Source organism: Lontra canadensis, unplaced genomic scaffold (genome assembly GCF_010015895.1).
Source record: "Lontra canadensis isolate GAN:19392208 unplaced genomic scaffold, GSC_riverotter_1.0 scaffold3, whole genome shotgun sequence".
NCBI lineage: Eukaryota > Metazoa > Chordata > Mammalia > Carnivora > Mustelidae > Lontra > Lontra canadensis.
The window spans coordinates 40,936,704-40,954,846 of record NW_022630997.1 but is presented as its reverse complement, the minus strand read 5'-3'; the positions used below and the strand labels follow the sequence as shown (position 1 = coordinate 40,954,846).

At 52.6% G+C, this 18,143-nt stretch overlaps 2 protein-coding genes across 11 annotated transcripts in view; one reads left to right on the top strand and one right to left on the bottom strand.

Annotated features, from left to right (window-relative positions):
• Window positions 1-1,595: 1,595 nt before the first annotated feature.
• DUSP13 (dual specificity phosphatase 13) lies at window positions 1,596-14,614 on the bottom strand. 4 transcript variants are annotated; one of them, XM_032839597.1, is made up of 7 exons: window positions 14,407-14,614; window positions 12,185-12,392; window positions 10,145-10,249; window positions 8,942-9,036; window positions 5,225-5,398; window positions 3,306-3,526; window positions 1,596-2,603 (listed from the first exon to the last, which is right to left on the bottom strand). In XM_032839597.1, exons 1-7 carry the CDS (start codon window positions 14,550-14,552, stop codon window positions 2,401-2,403), a joined length of 1,152 nt encoding a protein of 383 aa, XP_032695488.1. In that variant the 5' UTR covers window positions 14,553-14,614; the 3' UTR covers window positions 1,596-2,400. The 4 variants fall into 4 exon arrangements, with proteins under 4 accessions (XP_032695488.1, XP_032695506.1, XP_032695498.1 ...); XM_032839615.1 differs by lacking the exons at window positions 8,942-9,036; window positions 12,185-12,392; XM_032839607.1 differs by lacking the exons at window positions 8,942-9,036; window positions 10,145-10,249; window positions 12,185-12,392; window positions 14,407-14,614 and adding an exon at window positions 6,154-6,632.
• Window positions 14,615-16,255: 1,641 nt separating this feature from the next.
• Window positions 16,256-18,143, top strand: part of SAMD8 (sterile alpha motif domain containing 8) — a 49,561-nt gene continuing 47,673 nt past the window's right edge. For 3 of the 7 annotated variants that reach the window (XM_032839569.1, XM_032839576.1, XM_032839585.1), the window contains exon 1: window positions 16,256-16,491. In XM_032839569.1, the coding sequence (XP_032695460.1) occupies window positions 16,318-16,491 (174 nt within the window). In that variant the 5' untranslated portion in view covers window positions 16,256-16,317. Of the gene's footprint in view, window positions 16,492-17,123; window positions 17,154-18,143 lie in introns of all 7 variants that reach the window. The other 4 variants (XM_032839550.1, XM_032839533.1, XM_032839523.1 and 1 more) reach the window with 4 other exon arrangements.

Sequence of the window (18,143 nt, the reverse complement as noted above, 5' to 3'; positions counted from 1 at the left end):
GGGCAAGGACCGTCTGCACAAAAGGCAGAGCTGGCCCCAGAGAGCACTGGTGTGGAGTGAGGAGGAAGTGTCAAAGGCAGCCAGGGAAGAACGAGATGGACTGGGAAGAGGGTGTCAGGGTGCCCCAGGGGTAAGCGTGCAGGTGGAGCTCGGCAAGAGGTGCCTTCCGGGGGCAGGCCCACTCTTGGGGGCAGGCCCACTCCTGGGGGCAGGCCCACTCCTGGGGCCAGCAGGGATCCAGTGGCCTGGCGAACTCTGTAGAGAAGGCCTCGTGGCAGTGGGGGGCCGACCTGCAGCTGTGGTTCCCACGACTCCAGAGCTTCGCCTGAGGGCAGGGTCACATGGGAGCCACGGGGACCTTAAGACCATGGGAAGCCTGATCGGAGACAGCCACTTGAAAGATAACGACGAGGCACCAGCAAATTATGATTCAGAGTGACAGGTGACATCACAAAAGGTGGATGGACATTTTTGCAGCCTGAGGAGGAGCCCTTCTCTCAGGTTTAGAGGGTCCAGAAGGACTTCCCAGAAGTGAGAGCTAAACTGAGACTCAGAGACCCCAGTGAAAATGGGTGAGGGTGGTACGTTCGGGCGGTAGGATCTGAAACCTATGCAAAATACCGGAGGTAAGAGAATGCGGTGCATTCTGGAAACTGCAAGGGAATTTACCATTTCTTAATTACACGGTGTGCATGGGAACAGAATTACAAGAGATAAGGCTACAGATACAAGAAGGTTCTCAGATAACGAAGCATCTTTATACTTTATCAAGGTGTTTGTACTTAGGGAGTTGTAAGCAGAGTAGTGACGTGATTGGATTTTCGTTTTGGTAAGACGTCTGCATGGAGACCTGGATGGGCAAGGCTGGAGGCAGAGAGACCAACAGTGGGCTGCTACTGGTGATCCAAGGTCCAGGGGAGAGGTGAGGGTGACTCGAAGCTGGGTACTCACAACAAAGATGAAGCCAGGTGAGCAGACCCAAGGGGTACTGAGGAGGTAGAATCACATAGAATCACCCCTGTCTGAGAGGCAAGTGTCCAAGGCACCACCTGTCACTGACTTGAACAATAATGGCTGTCAGAACTCTTCATTCAAATGAAGAAGTAGGAAGAATTCAGCTAGTGGGATGGGGCTGATGAAAAGTGCAGCTGAGTTTGAAGTTCAAGTGCAATATTCAAATAGAGGTAGGCAGTGGGATACAGAGGTTTGAAACTCAGGGGAGAGAATCCGGCTGCCGCGGCGGGGGTCTAAGAGTCATTGACCTGGAGATGTGAACTGAGGCTGTGGGGGCAAGAGGATCCCCCCCGCCCCCAGCAGGGTGGGAACTCTTCAGGGGTGAAGAGGAAGCAGCGAGAAGACTGGGAGCTTTTTACATTGTTTTATTTTATTTGTTTTAAGATTTTTTTTATTTATTTGACACAGAGAGGGAGAGATCACAAGTAGGCAGAGAGGCAGGCAGAGAGAGAGAGAGGAGGAAGCAGGCTCCCTGCCGAGCAGAGAGCCCGATGCGGGGCTCGATTCCAGGACCCTGAGATCATGACCTGAGCCGAAGGCAGTGGCTTAACCCACTGAGCCACCCAGGCGCCCCTTTAGGGCATGAATACTAAGAAACTCAGAGTGAAACGTTTTGCTGCATCATATAACCATCCTTCGCCTGGGATTTCTGGGCTGTCTCCTCCCCAGACCCTATCCTCTCAGTTAACACTTGTGTTTTCTAGATGCCTCTCACTTGAGTCAGTCCTTTTTAAAGTAAAGCATAGATGAAAATATTCAAGAGATGCGACTTGCACAGCAAAAGTTCTGATGATTGCTTTTTGCTAGGGTGGGCATGGAGAGGATGCTGACGCACTGAACATCGGTCTTGATTCCGACAACCTAGCTCTTGGCTGATGCTACAATGGAGGACAAAATGAAGAAAGGACCAGCTAATTCTCAGCACTTGTACCCTCTTCCTCCTTTTTGCACCCGAGGCAGATACCACTGATTAACCCTCACCTGCCCTCCGTCTCCACGGAGACTTGACACGGACTCAGACCCTTTCTGTAGGTTGCCCTTATGCTGACTCAGAGCAGGCAAGTCTTCTGGACTCTAAATGACCATCTTGGGAGTAAGACACACCCCACAAACCACCAGAAGACCTCCTGTCTTTATTATGATGAACCTTTTATTATAGAGACAGACTGAACTCTCTTTTGTATAAAGAATCTCTGGATTGGGTCAGGGAAATCCACCTGCTAAAGGTCACCACTCAGTTCTCCCTGCTTCTGCCTCAGCTAAACCCCCACTTGCTATTTATACCTCAAGGTCTTTGGAAACAGCAGAGGCTGCTGTCCCCAGGGCCAGGCTGGCTGGGTTAGGCCATGCTGGCTAGAGGGTCAGGGCTCCCGGCTGCTCACCTAGTCAGAGTCGCCCTGTCTCCCGCCCCAGTCGGTTGTCCAGAACCTGGAGCTGCCGGAGGAAGCCCGAGTTGGGGCAGATATCACGGTGGGCCTGCACCGTCTGGATGGCCTCCACCAGGGTCATGTTCTCACAGATCATAAGGAAGGCCAGGACAACTGTAGCAGAGCGGCTCACCCCCATAGCACAGTGTACCAGCACACGGCCTGCAGGAAGACACAGCCTAGTGTCAGCTACCTGCCCTTGCACTGACCACCCCACTGGGAAGTGAAGATACTTCTGCCAGCCTCAGCCCACCTGTCACAGCACCCCAGAATACTGACAGTGTTCTCACAGTCAGATGGGGCAGCTGAGGCTAGACAGGGAAAGGGACTGGCTCAAGGTCACACAGCAAGTTAACAGGGGGGATTCCCTTCTCCAGGTCCAATGTGCTTCCTCTGGAATCCTTTGCAACTCTGGCAGGGTGGGAGGGGATACTGTATTTCTGGAGTTCCCTGGATTTGTGGCAGATGACAGGGGTGTCCACCTACCTCCCCTTCCCGCCAGTTCTTTCCCTGTCCCTGTAACCGTTTGCCAAAGCCTCATCTTAGAAGGGCCTGCTCAGCCTTTGCTAGGCCCTGTACCTTCTGCTCAACACACTTATTGAGGGATATGGTTCCAGGGACAACCACACTGGACCTTAGCTACGTCTGTGATTGTTGGTTCCCTGAAGGGGACACTCACTAAATGGTAGTAGCTCATTGCTCCATGGGGTGGGAAGGTTGTTGAAGTGGTTTGTAACTCTGGACACCCAACCCAGCAATGCTACTGGGAAAAGAGCCCCAGATTTCCACCACCACCACCACCACCACCACCACAACCATCACCACCCCACCCCCCACCTCCCCATGCCTTTCCCAGCAGCTCACCCTGGGGAACACTGAGGGCAGTTCGGATGTATCGAGCAACAGGTAGAAAGTAGACACTGAGGTCGAAGAAGGGGTTGTCATCAGCCTCAATGCCATAGTACTCCAAGTGCATTCCACGGTAAAACTTGGCACCTGTGTCCACTTGAAACTTGCCTGCAGCAACATTCACGACATGGGTGATGCCCAGCTGGACCAGCTTGCTCTTGTCCCTGGCTGCATATCTAGAGGGAAGGCATGGGGGAGTTGAGAGGAGGGGCAGGTCTCATCGGGTCCCCTCTGGCTGGACTTATCCCCTTCCCTCCTCTGCCATCCTCCTCCAAGTGTGAGACTGGAAAGAGTGAACAGGCCTGAGTGAAGGGGCTCCTCTAGTTGAAGTTCAAGACTCTTTCACTCTGGTCAAGTGCAGTTTGGCCCCATGCATCAAAAGCCTTAAAAATACACGAAATATATACGTACGTTCCCTCAGCAAGTCCCCTTCTAGGAACTTAGAGAAAAAAAATCCAAAATGTGTCCCCAAAAGTGGATCTAATGACATTCAAGATAGTGAAAAATTGGAAGAAATCACTATATATCCTGTAACAGGAGACTGAGTGTGGTATAGCTAAATGAAATACTTGGCAACACTTAAAATGTTACAGTTGCAGGTAAAGGAGGAAAGGTGTCTGTGCTATATTGAGAACCTGTGGAAAATGCAGGATACCATACAGAACACTGTTTAAAAATATTTTTGAAAGATGTTACGTGGTTCCATTTCAAAAGCTTTCTACCTAAAGCAGATTACAAAATGGGACTAGAAAGAGGTATCTTTTTTGTAAAAAAAAAAAAAAAAAAAAAAGTGAAAAGGCATTTATGTACATAGATGTGTATGCATTTTTTTAAAAGTCAACAAGGATTTTATTACTGGTTACCTGGTGGGGGGTAGCATACTTGCCATATTATTAACAAGATACTGAACATATTTTCTAAATATTAAAGATAATTTCTAAAATCCATATATTGATCCATAGGTTTCAAATTTTAGGAAAACTTTTGGGAAAATGACTCACAATTCTTTCTTTATAACTGTACACCCTAGAGAAACCTGCGTGTGTGCCCCCAGGACCCATGTACTAGACCATTCCTAGGATCACTCTTCACAATAGCCAAAAAGTCAAAACAACTCAAATGTCCATATACGACCAAATGGATAAGCTATGGTATAGTCATACAAATGAATAGTATACAGAGATGAAAAATGAGAAAGCCACAGCTGCATAGAACATGGGTGAACCTGACAATATTGAGCAAATAAAATCAGGCACAAAATGCACACAAAATGATTCCATTCATATAGCTTTAAAAGACAAGCAAAACCACATTGTTAGGTATATGAGTGTTGAAATTATAAAGAAAAGCAAGGAGATTATTTCAATACTTAGTAGTCATCTACAGGGGAGGGAGTTATGCTGAGAAGGGTCAGTTACTTTTGAGGCATACGGAATGTCCTGTTTCTTAACATGGATGGTCAAACAGTTCGTATGTCCTATATGTACTTTTCTTATGTGTGTTCTATTTCCACAGTTAAAATTAATAACATTAATTAAAATTAATAATATAAGGGGCGTCTGGGTGGCTCAGTGGGTTAGAGTCTCTGCCTTTGGCTTGGGTCATGATCCCGGGGTCCTGGGATCGAGCCCCGAATCAGGCTCTCTGCTCGGCGGGGAGCCTGCTTCCTCCCTCTCTCTCTGCCTGCCGCTCTGCCTACTTGTGATCTCTGTCAAATAAATGAATAAAATCTTAAAAAAAATTAATAACATAAAAGGATAGGGACGTGTGGAAAGAGATGGTGGGAGGCAAAGACAGTGCTCCCTCTGCCTCTGCAAGTCTCCGGAGAGGCTTCCCTTCTATTCCCTCCACCTCCTGCCAGGGGTTATACTTACGCATCTCCTAGGAAGAGGTTGGGCCAGACCTCATTGATGTGGCTCAGCATGGCGGCCCGACGGACCCACAGCAAGCGCTGGAGGTAGGCCAGTGTGGGCGGCTGGTAGGGGGATCCCCGGACCGCCCCGTGGATCTTGGGCCTCCGGAGATCTTGCTTCTGCAGTGAGTCCATCCTGAAACAGAGTGGACACTGTGGTGGTTGGGGGCAGGATCCCCACCAGTGGGTCCGGCTGAAGGGGAGGCCCAGGCACGGTGCGGGGCCCAGGCACTGGGATGTGGCAGGAAGGGCCTCAGCTATTTTGGATGAGGTTATTAACCAGCTCAGCTGGGGCTGAGACCTAGTTCCTTTTCCCCAGAGAACAAGAGAATCAATCCGTTGTCACTGCTGTGGAGCTGGGAAGGTCTCTTCTGCCCTTTCCAGAGGTCCCGGATGTAGGAAGCTTTGCCCAAGGAGCCATTGGAGTTCCTTGTCGGTAGCAACTCCCCCTTAAGTCACTGACACTTGGGACTTTGTAGGGATGGGGACCTCAGAGGTGCACTTAGGAAGGCCCTCACACCTGGCAGCTCACCTCAGGCCCCCTCCTCTGCTATTTCCAAGTCCGCTCCTGAGGTCCCTAGTCCCTCCCAGCTTTGGGTGCTTGAAGGACAGAGTCCATCTCATGAAATGGCATTTGTTAGCATCTCCATACGAAGTAAGCTGACGCCTCGTAAGAGCCTGAGGCCTCACTCAGACGAATGTTTTAAGTGATACCCAAAGCTGTGTGGCTAATAGGGAGCAAGGCTGGGGTTTCAGTCCGGTTGTGCCCCAAGCCTTCCGGCTGCCACCTCTGGGAACTCCAGAGAGGGTCACTACTCCATCTGTCTCTTCAGAGGAGCCTGGTGCTGCTGTCACACCTCTACCTCTAGGCCCTGGGACATTCCTCCTTACCCCCATGACTCAGGCCAGTGCTGCAGGTCAGGCCTCACCCAGGTGGGATGGCTTGTGTCAGGAGTCGGTTGTCTGAGGATGTCCGGGCCCCTGCAGAGCTGGGATGTCAGTGGCACCAGCACCTGGGGCTGGTGCGGAGCTGGGAAGGAGTGCCTATCTTGGCTAATCGTCCCTGGCCCCCTCAGCCAGTAACTAGGGAAGGTACAAACTGGGAAGAACATCTTTTCTCTTGGGTAGGCAGTGATAGGACCGGGAAGAGAAACGGGCACCCAGGAGGCCACCGGCTTGGCCAAGCTCACCCAGTGGGCAGCTGGTGGGCAGGGTGGAAGTGAAGACCCGGCTTTCCCCCTCATCTCCCACTGTCACCTCTCAGGGCAGGCTGAGTGGCCTGCCACCTACCTAGGGCATGGCCTGGGGCCGGGAATGGGGGAGTGGGTACAGGGACGGGACTCAGCACCCAAGCGGAACCCGGCCACAGCGGGTTCCGCCCAGAACACAAATGCTGTGAAGTGGCTAGAATTCCAGGTCCTTCTCTTGGAGCCGGTGGGGGTGGGGTCTGAGTGCAGACCTTGGCCGCTGTGGACTGAAGTGCAATCCTTCCAAACTCCCAGGCCCCTCTCTGCTTGGCATCTCTGGGACGAAGGCCCTTGGCCCTGGAACTCCCCTTGGACATGGGAGGCTAACTGAAGTGGTAGAAAGAGAACTTTGGAGGGAGGGAAGAGAGAGTGGCCGTAACTCATTCTGTGGCCTCCAGCAAGTCTTTGCTCCTGTCTGGGCCATGGCCTGTCTTTTTCTTGTGCGAGATCCTGGCCTTGCTTTTTTAGGATTCCCTGGGTGGGGAGGGGGGATGTCTGACCTCAGAGGGAGAGCAGTGGCTGGGTTTGTGGTAACCACAGGGTAGGGAGCAGTGGAGTGTGTTGGGGCTGGGGAAAGCCCAGGCCCCAGGCTTGGCCAACAGCCACACTCCTGTGGAGCCAAAGGCTGGGGGTGAGTGAGCCGCAGGTGGGCTTGGATGGAGCTCTGGGAAGCCGGGGAGACGTACCCCAGCCTCTGAGCTTGGCGTGGGGTGTGGCCGCCACCCTGTGGCCAGTGGGCGCATTGCAGCCCAGCTGTGCCCGGGGAGCCGGCCGCCTGGGTCTGGCTGAGACACAGCGGGTCCCAGGGGCTCCTGGGAAGAGAAGGACACAGCATAGGCACCAAAGATTGGGGGCTGCTAGGCCACATCCCATGTTTCAGCTTCTGAGGGGCCTTAGGTCCAAGTCTGGAAATGGGGCTTTTTCCTTGGACTTAGGGGTATTCTTTGTTTGGTTCCACCTAGAGCCGCACACCTGAAGCTCACGGATGTACCCCCACACCTGTCTGCTTTGTCCCACTGGGGCCCACCCCCCTGCCCAAGGACTCATCCTCCAAGCTCCAGACATAGCCAAGGAAGGGAAGTCTGTGGCTGCAGCAGCTCCCCTGGTTTCTGCTGCCCCCAGAGCTGGCCTGACTCCTCCCCCGACATCTCCTCCGCCACCAGCCACCGCAGAGCGAAGCACGGGGCCCAGCATTTCGTAGAGACAGGCCAGGCCCGGCTCTTCTCCTCCTCCTCTCTGGCCCTCATTCTGCCTCCTTCCTGCGCCTTCTCCCTGAGCCCAACAGCTGCCTCCCTAGGCAGTGGCTTCACGGCTCCTGGGCTGCCACTGTTTACGAGGTTAGGCCCTTGTTTTCTGTCTTTGTGTGTGTCCCTCCTCTCCATGTGGCTCTCCGCAGCCTCTCACAGGAGTTCGTGCTCCGCCACAGTGCTCTGCCACCCCACGCTGCATGCCCGTGGCCTCAGGCCCAGGCCCAGACCTCCTCAGGGCAAGGGGGCAGCCATGGCCAGCCACCTCCTCAGCTGAACCTCCAGATGTTCCCACTGGCCTTCCCTCCTAGCCAGTCTCTGCTTCTCCCACCTCCTCCCCAAGCAGATGGGATAGTGGCCAAGGACAGTGGAGGCCAGGCATCTCAGGGCAGGACATGAGGAGTCTGGTGAAGGACGCCTCGGGGCAAGTGGCAGGTGGGCAGCTGATGGTGACTGGCCAGTGGGGCTCTGCGTACAGGTTGCAGGCCTGGGAGGACAGATCTGGGCAGAGTTCTCAGGCCTGGTATTTGTGGTTCTTGCTGAGCCAGTTCCTTCACAGGCTACTGTAAGAATTTCATGAGATACTAAAAGGAAGGCCCCTTCCACAGGCCTATCTTAGGATAGATGCCCCCCCAAAAGGTACAGCTTACTATTATTATCATTACTATTGTTATTACCCTTTTAGTATAATAATAATTATTATTGTTATTATTTCTTCGAGCCTCAGCCATTTCTTCCCACAGGACACTGAGGCTTAGTCTCTGTCTCTTTGTGTCTCTTGAGGTTTGTTTCTCTGTCCAGCAATAATTGTAATTATATTCACCACTTACTAAGGATCTACTAAGCTACTAAGGTACCAGACAGAGCTAAATGCTTACATTTTCTCATTGGATCCTCACAGTGCCCTTATGAAGCAGCAAATATTATCATCCCCATTTTACAGATGAGGAAACTGAGGCTCAGAGCGACTAAGTAATATGTTCAATTTCATACAGCCAATTAGCATGGGATCCGGGATTCAAGACCACGTCTTTCTGACTCTACCTTGCTTTGTCTGTGCCTCTGTCTCTAACCCAGTCTGTCCTCCAGTCTAACCCAGTCCCTCCACAACACCCACAAGCCCAGGTGCCCTGGCCCTCATGACCCAGCATGCTCTGTGGCCCCAAGATAGGGGCACTCACCCACCTGTGGGGGTATCTGGCCCCGGCTGTGGTCTTCTCTGACGGGCACTTTGTGCTGTCTGCTTCCAGCTCCCTGTCTCCGCACACTTGATGCTGTTGCTATTTTTTGATTTGAGTTTAATTATAAAGCATGATGTGCTGCTCCCCTCTTCTGGCCTCCCCCGACACTCCCAACTCACGCACTGGTCCCTGGCATGGTCTGTGCCAAGCCCAGCCAGGCACCTGGCCTTGCCGGGGGCAGAGGCAGCCCACAGGGGTCTGCTTGTGGTCAATGCATATGTTGATTGTGGGACAGGGACAAGGAAGACCCACCAAGCCCTTTTCAAAGCTCCCTTAGCCTTCAAGGGTGGTGGGAAGCATGGGCAGAAGGTTAGAGCGGGAAGGATCTTCCATGGAGGAGGACAGAAAAAAGACTAGCCCAAACCACACACAAACGGGCAGCAATGCCAACATTAGAACCCAGGCCCGGGGGTGCTTAGCTGGGAGCTGAGAACTATAGGACTAGCCCAGGATTCAGATCTAGAAGACTCGGGCTGAGGAAAGTGGGTGTACCCTTACAAAGGTGAAGGTGAGGTTCAGAGCAGGCCTTTAGACCTGCCCCAGCCTGAAGTCAGAAGCTGTGTGTCTAGAGCCACTGTGCCCTCTGCCAGGCTCCTCCCTGCCCCAGAAGGCCTTCCTAACCCAGACCTCACTGTCTCTTGAGACCAGTCAGATGGTCTGTTTCGTCCTTTCCAAGGCCACTGAGGTCAGTTAGGGACCTTGGATTTGGGCCTGTTAAGATCCCTTCCTGCTCTCCAGAGACCCTCCCCATATACTCATATACTTCAGTACTCTTCTTCACTCACACTCCCAGATGCCTGAGACACACACAGACCTCTGCCTACCTGCAGCCACACCTACAAGGGGTCTCTGAAGTCTGAACTCCAGGGAGCTAGGGCTCAGCACCTGCTGGGGTTCCCAGAGTCCTGGGGGGAGGCAGCTGTGGCCAAGGGCTATCACAAACACCTAGAATCCCCTCCTGTTCTCCTCCCAGCCTCATAGCCCAGGGAACTTGGAGTCCCAGACAGAGGAGCCTCAGGGGTTGGCTGAGAAGGCAGAGAATTCCCACCTGAGGGGACTGAAGACAGTAGCCAACACGGAGCACAGGCAGCAGGAGGAAGCAGATGGGGTAGCATGCTCTACGGCAGACTGCACACTAGGTTCTTACCATCTTCTTGGTCTCCACCTGGGCCAGAGCTTCCAGCAGCACCAACAGGGCCAGTGCCAGGGAAACAAAGTGGCCCAGCCCTGTGGCAGGGAGAAAGGACCAGCTCTGGGGGAGAGATGAGCTCCATGTTATCAACCCAAGGCCCAGATCAGCTGGGACATGTAAAGGAAGGGGCAAGACCTGCCACCTAACCTGTCTCTGCCTTGAACCCTCTGTGTAAGGTCAGGTGGGTATGGATGCCGATAGAGATAAACCAAATTTGGGGTCCAGAGCTCATGGAGAGACATGACCTCTTCCCATCATCTTTCAGAGTCCCTAGGTCTGTGGTGTATGGCTGCATAGGCTGCACACTGTATAACTCCTGGGGCCCCAGTTGCATCGGCTGTTTGGTGGATGGCTCCTCCAGGAACTGTGCAATGCTGCAGCCTGACTGACTTCCCCAAAGCCAGCTGCCTGATGGGAAAGAAGCTGAGGCTTGAGGTCAGGGTATTTAAGGGCTCCAGGCCAAGGAAGTGGGGCAACTGGGCATAATCAGAGATCTGCTGTTCTACCAGTTTCCTGAAACCGGTTCAGAGGAGAGAGCAGGATGCCATTCCTGTCTCTTTCTTGGCTCCCCATACCTGCAGAGCTCCCCACAACAGTTTCCCACCCAGCTCAGCCCTGGGCCTAATCCCAAACCCAGCTATAACCCTGATTTCTCCCATTACACTCATCCCAAACTCTAAACCTAGCTCTCCATCCTGCCCTAATCCCCACCCCCAAGATGCTCACCCTCCTGCCAGTGTCAGGGAGGGGGCAGAGTGCTAAAGTGCTCCCCCTTAGTGGCGCTGGTTATGCATTCAGAGACAAAAACAGCTTTTGGTGGGGGGCCCGGCAGGGGGAAATTCAATCCACGCCTGGCAGGAGAAACCTGCCACTTTCCCAACTCCCAAGAGAGCCTAGGCCAGTCATCCACCCCAAGCTGGCAGACCCTCTGAGCCAGAGGGGTGGTGGGGCACACAGCCCAAGTCAGGGCTGAGGACAGATGAGGGAAGGAACAGCATGGGTAGGAGCTAGAGGTGGGCTAGGGCCAGTGGAAAGCAGCCTTGGGGCTTAACTCCCCAGCCCATGGCCCTCAGCGGGGATGTGAATGAGAGGAAGGTGGGCTATTGGAGACAGATAAGAACAGACCCAGCCTGGGCATGGTGGGAGAGGAAGGGCTGTGGACACTGTGGCTCCCTCACAATGCTGCTCCCTGCACCAGGAATTACCGCAGGAAGAAACACCCCTGTCTCCTCCCAGCTGAGCTGGAGGAGAACTTTTCACAGGGCTGGTGCCAAGGAGATTGAAGCAGCACTCGGTGTGCATTTGTGGTCTGGAAGCCTGAGCAGCAGCGTGGCTGCAGGGGGAGCCCAACTCCTTCTCCTAGGCAGCTGGGGACACTGGGGCCTCCAACAGGAATGGGGAAACCTAGTGGAGAGGAGGTGTTGAGGATCTGTTCCTCATACGCAAGTTAAGGACTGACTGCTAATTCTCCAAATGCCTTTGCACACGGAGCTGCCGGGCAGGGAGTCAACGGAAGCAGAAAGGAGCTGGATAGACTTTCTGGAAGACCTTTATGTCCCACAGGGATCCCGAAAACCAGAGAGGGAGCAAAGGTAGGGAAGCTCCTTCTGTGGATCTCTGAGATCAGACTGATTGGGGGAGGGCAAGTAGGGAGTGGGGTACTGAGCCCAAGACAGGGAAAGGAAGGGAAGGGAAGGGCGAGATGACAGGAGAACTGTGTATCAAGCAGGGCTCATGTGAGGAGGCCACGGGTGGTGGCAGGAGCCCCAGTTCTCCCTCCCCACTGTGAGAAGGAGATGCAGGGCTGGCCTGAAAATAACTAAGCATAGAGTGACAGCTGCGGCCGCACTGGCCCCCCAGAACTGTAGTTGGGTCCCGACCCCTGCCAGCCCCCACTGGCCTTTCCTGCCACATTCCTTGTGCAGCCCTTACCTGACCTCTCACTTCTAATTGCACCCATCCTGCCCCCCACCACATGTCCTGCTCAGCCCTCACCTGGCCCCTCAGTTCCGGCCTGTGCCCCGCAGCTGCTGGTCCAGCTGGCAGAGCTGGTGGAGGAAGCCTCGGTTGGGGAAGACCCATCGGTGTTGCCTCACGGTGATCACTGCCTGGCGCAGGGACAGCTGCTGGCACAGCATGAGGTAGGCCAGGACCAGCGTGGCCGAGCGGCTCACCCCAACCACACAGTGCACCAGGACCTTGGCTGAGGAAGACATCCTGGTGAAAGACGCTTTCCCGCCTGCTGGCCCACCCAGGAGCAGGGGTAGAGACTCACATGCCTTCCCCTATTCTGCCTTGGGTACATCTGTAACCCTGGGCAAACTGTTCAGCCTCTATGGTTCTCAGTTTCCTGATCTGTCCAATGGGTATACCAATACCTAATCAGCGTGCCCTGGGTATAGGGTCCAAACTCCTTAACGTGGCTTACAAGACCCTCCATGAGCTGGATTGGCCCCTGCTGACCCTACAGCTTCACCTCAGGCTGCCTCACCGTGACCTTCACCCTGAGGAACACTGAGTCACCTTCAGTTCCTCAAAGCTGTGCTGGCCTCTGGCCTCCGGCCTCCAGCCTTAGCACACGTTATGCCAACTACCTCTAAAACTTCTCCTGTTCCTGGTCTGACTAATGTCGATTACTCATCTGACTGGTTTCGGCTAAGACATCATTTCCCTGTGTAGTCTTTCCTGACCATTCACAGCATCACCTGAATCACAGAGCAGCTCAACCTTTTTGCACATGGCCCAGTGAATCCTGTTGTAGGGGATGGGCCCCTCACTTCCCTGGTCCCCTGGATTGAACGCCCTTGCCCTGTTCCTGTTCTCCTAGATCACTTCACATTTACCCGTTCATATGAATAGTACTCATAATTTTGACTGTCTTTCCACAAAGCATAATGACAAGTTCCATAAGAGCAGGAACTCTGCCTTGTCTAAGTGTGGATTCAGTATCTAGCTCAGTGCCTGGCACAGAATAGATAATAAACAGAGAGGATATGAATAGGATGTCGAACAAATGAATGTCAGAGCGCTCTGGGTATCAAAAAAAGTGCAGTGAGACATAGTTTTGCCTTTCCCGTCAGGCAGATGAGAAACTGACATCCAGAGAGGGATACTGGCTAACCCGGGGGCAGGGATTATAGACACTGATATTTGAGCAGAAACTGGACATCGCCCCCCATGAGTTAGCAGGATGGGATATGGGTTCAGACCCAAGTCCTACCCCCAGGTGTGCTGAGAGCACGGTGGATGAAGTCGGCGGCTGAGGAGAAGTAGGCACTGATGTCGAAACTGGGGAGGTCGTGGGCCGGTACCCCCAGGTAACTCACACTGCTGCCGTAGAAGTCAGGGCTACCCTGACAGTAGAGGCCCCCGTGGGCTGCGTTCAGCACATGGGTAATGCCCAGCTTCCATAGCTCAAAGCGGTTATTTGCCGTGGCCCTAGGAAGGGGAGGAATAGGGCTGGATCCTGGCTAAGCCACGGAGTCCAGGAAGGAGTTTTTTTCTGTCCCCCCCCCCCCCCCGCTTCAGAGGGACAAAGTCATAAAGGTCCAAAGGGAGCCACAAGGAACCCAGTAGGCTTGAGCCCCAACCTTAGAGCTGTCTGGTGGAAGAGTTAGTGGCATACAGGGTTATCTTTAGACCCTCTGTGCTTCCTGAGGCCATCTGCTCCTGCCTTTGCCAAGACAGGAAGGAAAGAATTGCTTCAGCCCTGGAATCCAGCTGCCCCTCCTTTCCTGCCCCATGTCTCCCCATCCACATCTGCCCCCTCCTGGACACTACCTCATACCTGCTGCTAATTTGCAAATTCAGTGGTGACATCTTCCCTGATTCACCTTTCTCACCCACTCTGTGTCCAGAGGAGGGAGGCTGGAACCAGGAAGGGGAACTCTCTATCTATCCCATGTCATACCCGAAAGCACCATTCCCCAGGCCTCTGCCCCCTGACACACCAATTATCCTGGATATATCAGAAGACTTCAGGATCCTCTGGGAGCTCCCGTCATCCAGGCAGACAAAGGCCCTGCTCCCTCTGGTGGTCACATCTGATCACTGCATTGTTCCCAGCACCCTGGGGTCCTGGAGTAAGTCCCTGGCCTGGGATGTGCAGAGCAGAACTATTTCTCCTTCTTCCACCCAGCTCCCATTGCTGATAAAGAGCCCAAGAACTGTCTCTCCTTGTCCCCTTCCCCATACCCCTTCAATCAGCTACCACTCACGCATCTCCTATGTAAAGGTTGGGCCAAACTTCATCCACGTGGCTGCAAGAAACCTTCCCTGCCCTCAGGAGCTCCTCCAGTTCCAGAACGCTGGGGCAAGGCGTGGCTTCCTCTCCCCTCAGCACTGGGACAGAGGCTTCAGCCATGGGCCAGGCCAGCCCACCCACCCCTCTGTCTCTGCGGTTACTCCTCTCTGCCTCTCCAGTGTCATTTCTCCTTCCCGGAGATTGGCAGGGACAGGTGGGACAGAAGCAAGTGACTCAGCAAGTCACAGAGGCCTCCAGAAAGAACAGAACATTTTTTCCCCCAAGTCACCCCCTTAACCTCAAACTCCATGACAATATGGAATCAGTCATATCTAGGCAAGTCACTTAAATTTCTTCCTCAGTTTCTTTATCTGTAAAGTAAGGAAAATTACATCTACCTCAAAGAAATATGAGGATTAAATGAAAGAAAGGATATTCTCTGTTTAACACATAGTAGATGCCTAAGAAACATTTGTTGAACTAATAGCCTTAAGGTCCTGAATAAGGCTATTTAGTCTGAAAACTGAGTTAAAGTGGAGATCCAGGGTGGAGAGAGGGTGGTTGGTTTCAACAATGAATGGATTTTTTAAAAAGCTCTGCAGGTCTGGGTGGGCCAAAAACTGGGTAGGAGCCATATGGCTGCTGAGTGAGCTTCAGGATTATGAGGCTGAGGGGAAGTTTCCTACATTGTAGGGTCAGAGAAATATGGAGAGGACCACCCTTCATCTAAAGGGTGCTCACAGGGTTTGTGGGGGAAGGTTTGAACAATGGTTCTATAATGAAAATAAATGATTTCTCAAAAGAGAAGGCTGAAATGGGCCGTGTATATCAAAGTGGGAAGAAGGGAAGTGAATGTTGCCTTAAACCTGAGGATCCAAAGGGACTGTCATCAGAAACATTTTTGGGGTGGGAGGGAGATTCTCCTGCTTACAACGGCTTTTGTCCCCACAAAGGAAACTGTGAAAGGTCTATATATCTGGCCTTTTGTCAGAGCCTGTTACCGGCAGAAGAGGTAAGAAAACGTGCCTGCTCTCAGGTGACTTCGTGAAGGCCCTGACAGGTTGGAAGGCATATGAGCTGCAGTGGGAAGGCTTCCAGCCGCGAGCCCAGCTTGAGGGTAAAGGCTACATCAGGGATCCAGTGGGAGAAGTATGCAGTCATGTTCACCCTAGAACCTGTCTCCACCCCATCAGAGCCATCAAAGTCTGCTCTGCACTTGATAAGAAAGAAGGTCAAGGAGGGGATGGAGCCCAGGTCACAGATGGTTTGGGATTTGGCTTATGCCAATTCTAGGCCTGGGTTAGGGACTTTCTGATAATGAAGAGGAGCACAGGTTCCGAAGGTAGACAGATTTAAGTAGGAATACTGGCTTTAGAACATATTAATTGCGGTACCTCAAACAGGTTACTCAGTCCTTCTGTGTTTTAACACCCTGCAGAGTTGGCACAAAGATTTTAAGTGAGATTTATATGGCATGTGGAATAAGGGCTGTCAGAAAGTAAAGGGGCAATAAATAGTAACAATGATCATTGGATGCTGACTCTTGGGGAGATGCTGGCTCCCTCCAAAGGAATTAGGCAAGCTCTTCTTGCTCCCAAACTTCATCTACTAATCTCATAAGCGCCCCCGCTTCTTCACCAACCCTTTATTTTCTCCCACTTTGGCCTTGGGGCTGACGCATGCGCTCTCGGGCTTCTTTGCTGCGGTTTTGCTTCCCTCGCCCATCTTGAATCCCGCGACCCTTCCGGTTTGGGCCCCGCCCCCGCCGGTAGCGCCCCGCCTCACGCCCGTAGGGCTACGCCTCACGCCCGTAGGGCCCCTCCTCCCGAAGCAGTTCCGGTTCGGACTCCAGCGGCTGCGGGAGAGGCAGAGACGAGCCGAAGCGATGCCTGCGCGCTGCCGCCACCGCCCCCGCCTCCACTCCAGCTCACCGCCCCGGGCTCCGCCTCCGCCGCTCGAGGCGCTTCACTCCCGCGAGGCCCGGAGGGCCCGGGACTCCGACGGCGATTCGGACGCCGACTCGGAGGTGGGTCAGGGGAGCCCGACTCGCACCGCGGAGGTGAGCGGAAGCAATCCCTGAGGAGAGGGGAGTTTGGGGGGCGCCCGCCGTGGAGGATGAGTTGGGAGTCAGGGGCGGAGACGGGCTGCCGAAGACTGGGGTCCGAAGGGGGCCACAGGAGACGGTTGAGGGACCCGGGAGAGTCTGCTCTAGAATGGAATCTGTGGGAAATGGAGGCTGTTGAGCCGAGGGCCTTGAGGGGGTTGAAGATGGCAGGAGGCTGAGGGGCGAGGGTAGTGGGAGACCTGAGGGAGGGGTGGCTTTGAAGAGGCAAGGGCTTGGAGGGTTTTGGAAGCCGAGTAGTGGGGGAAGCCGATTCAGGGGGTCCCGCGGGAATGCGGGGCCGGAGGAAGGGATGCTCTGGGATTTGGCGATGGGGGCGAGGGATCGGGAGCCGCCAGGTGGGTATTACAGCCTGGCGAGGGAGACGGGACGGGGTTGTGACAGAAGAGGTAGCTGACCTCAGGGTGGGTGGGTTGGCTTGCTAATTAGAAGGATTTAGGTTTGATTGGAAGAGGGAGGGGCTGTCGGATAGGAAGTCGTCTGACTTGAAGGGCCAGAAAAAGAGAAATGGGGTCAAGAAAGAAAAGGAGCCCTTGGGGATCTAATTCAAGGCTTTGGCATTTTCACAGGTGTCTTTGAAAGCGCCGAAGATCACTAGGGTAATACGCTTGGATTGTGGGGCTTTCTCGTTTGTGGACAGTGGATCCTTTTAAGAATCTGGGGCGGTGTTGAACACTGATTTGCCGGAACGGCTGGGGGAAGTAGTAAAAAGGAAGTGATGTTCGGAAAAGATAGTGAAAGGAGTGATTCTGACAATAAATTTACCATTTGGGTTTCTTCTAACAGTAATGGTGTGGGTTTTTCTTTGTATTTTTTTTTCCTTTAAGTTTACTTTACCAGACAAGTTTAGATCTTTAAGAAAGAAAAGATTTAATACGCTACCTTTAAATTTAAAAAATCAAAACAAGAATTTGTGGACACTTAGGGTTTACAGATACTTAGTATTGACTGGCTACACTTTGCCAACTTGAGTTGACACATTTACTACAGGGTAAAAATATGGTCAGTGCAGGTGTCTGGGTTAAAAGAGTTTATAAAACTACAGTTAAACCCTTGAACAACAGGGGTTTAGAAGCATGCAGTCGTAATCCGTTTTAACTTTTGACTCTTCAGAAACTTAGCTAATAGCCTGTTGACCAGGAGCCTTACTGATAACATAAACAGTTAACACAGTTTATATGATATGTGTATTATGTATTACATTCTTATAATAAAGTAACCTAGAGCAAAGAAGATGTTAAGAAAATCATAGGGAAGAGAAAATAAGTTTACAGGACTGTACTGCATTTATTGAAAAAAAAAATTGCATACAAGTGGACCCATACAATTCAAACCCTGGTGTTCAAGAGTCAGCTGTCTTATGTGAAATCACCACAGTCCAGGTGTACCAGCTCTTCTCTTATTCATAACTCCAGGATTGGGGTCTCTTTGAAAATTGGAGGGGTACTTCTGACAAATTTGCAGGACCAATATTAATGCAACTTTGCATATATTGTGTGAATAATATTTTAAATAGAGATCTAGAAAAATAAGAATAGAGGATGCTGTAGTAGGCAGTAAACAGAACTGGGATAGGTGGGTACATAGAT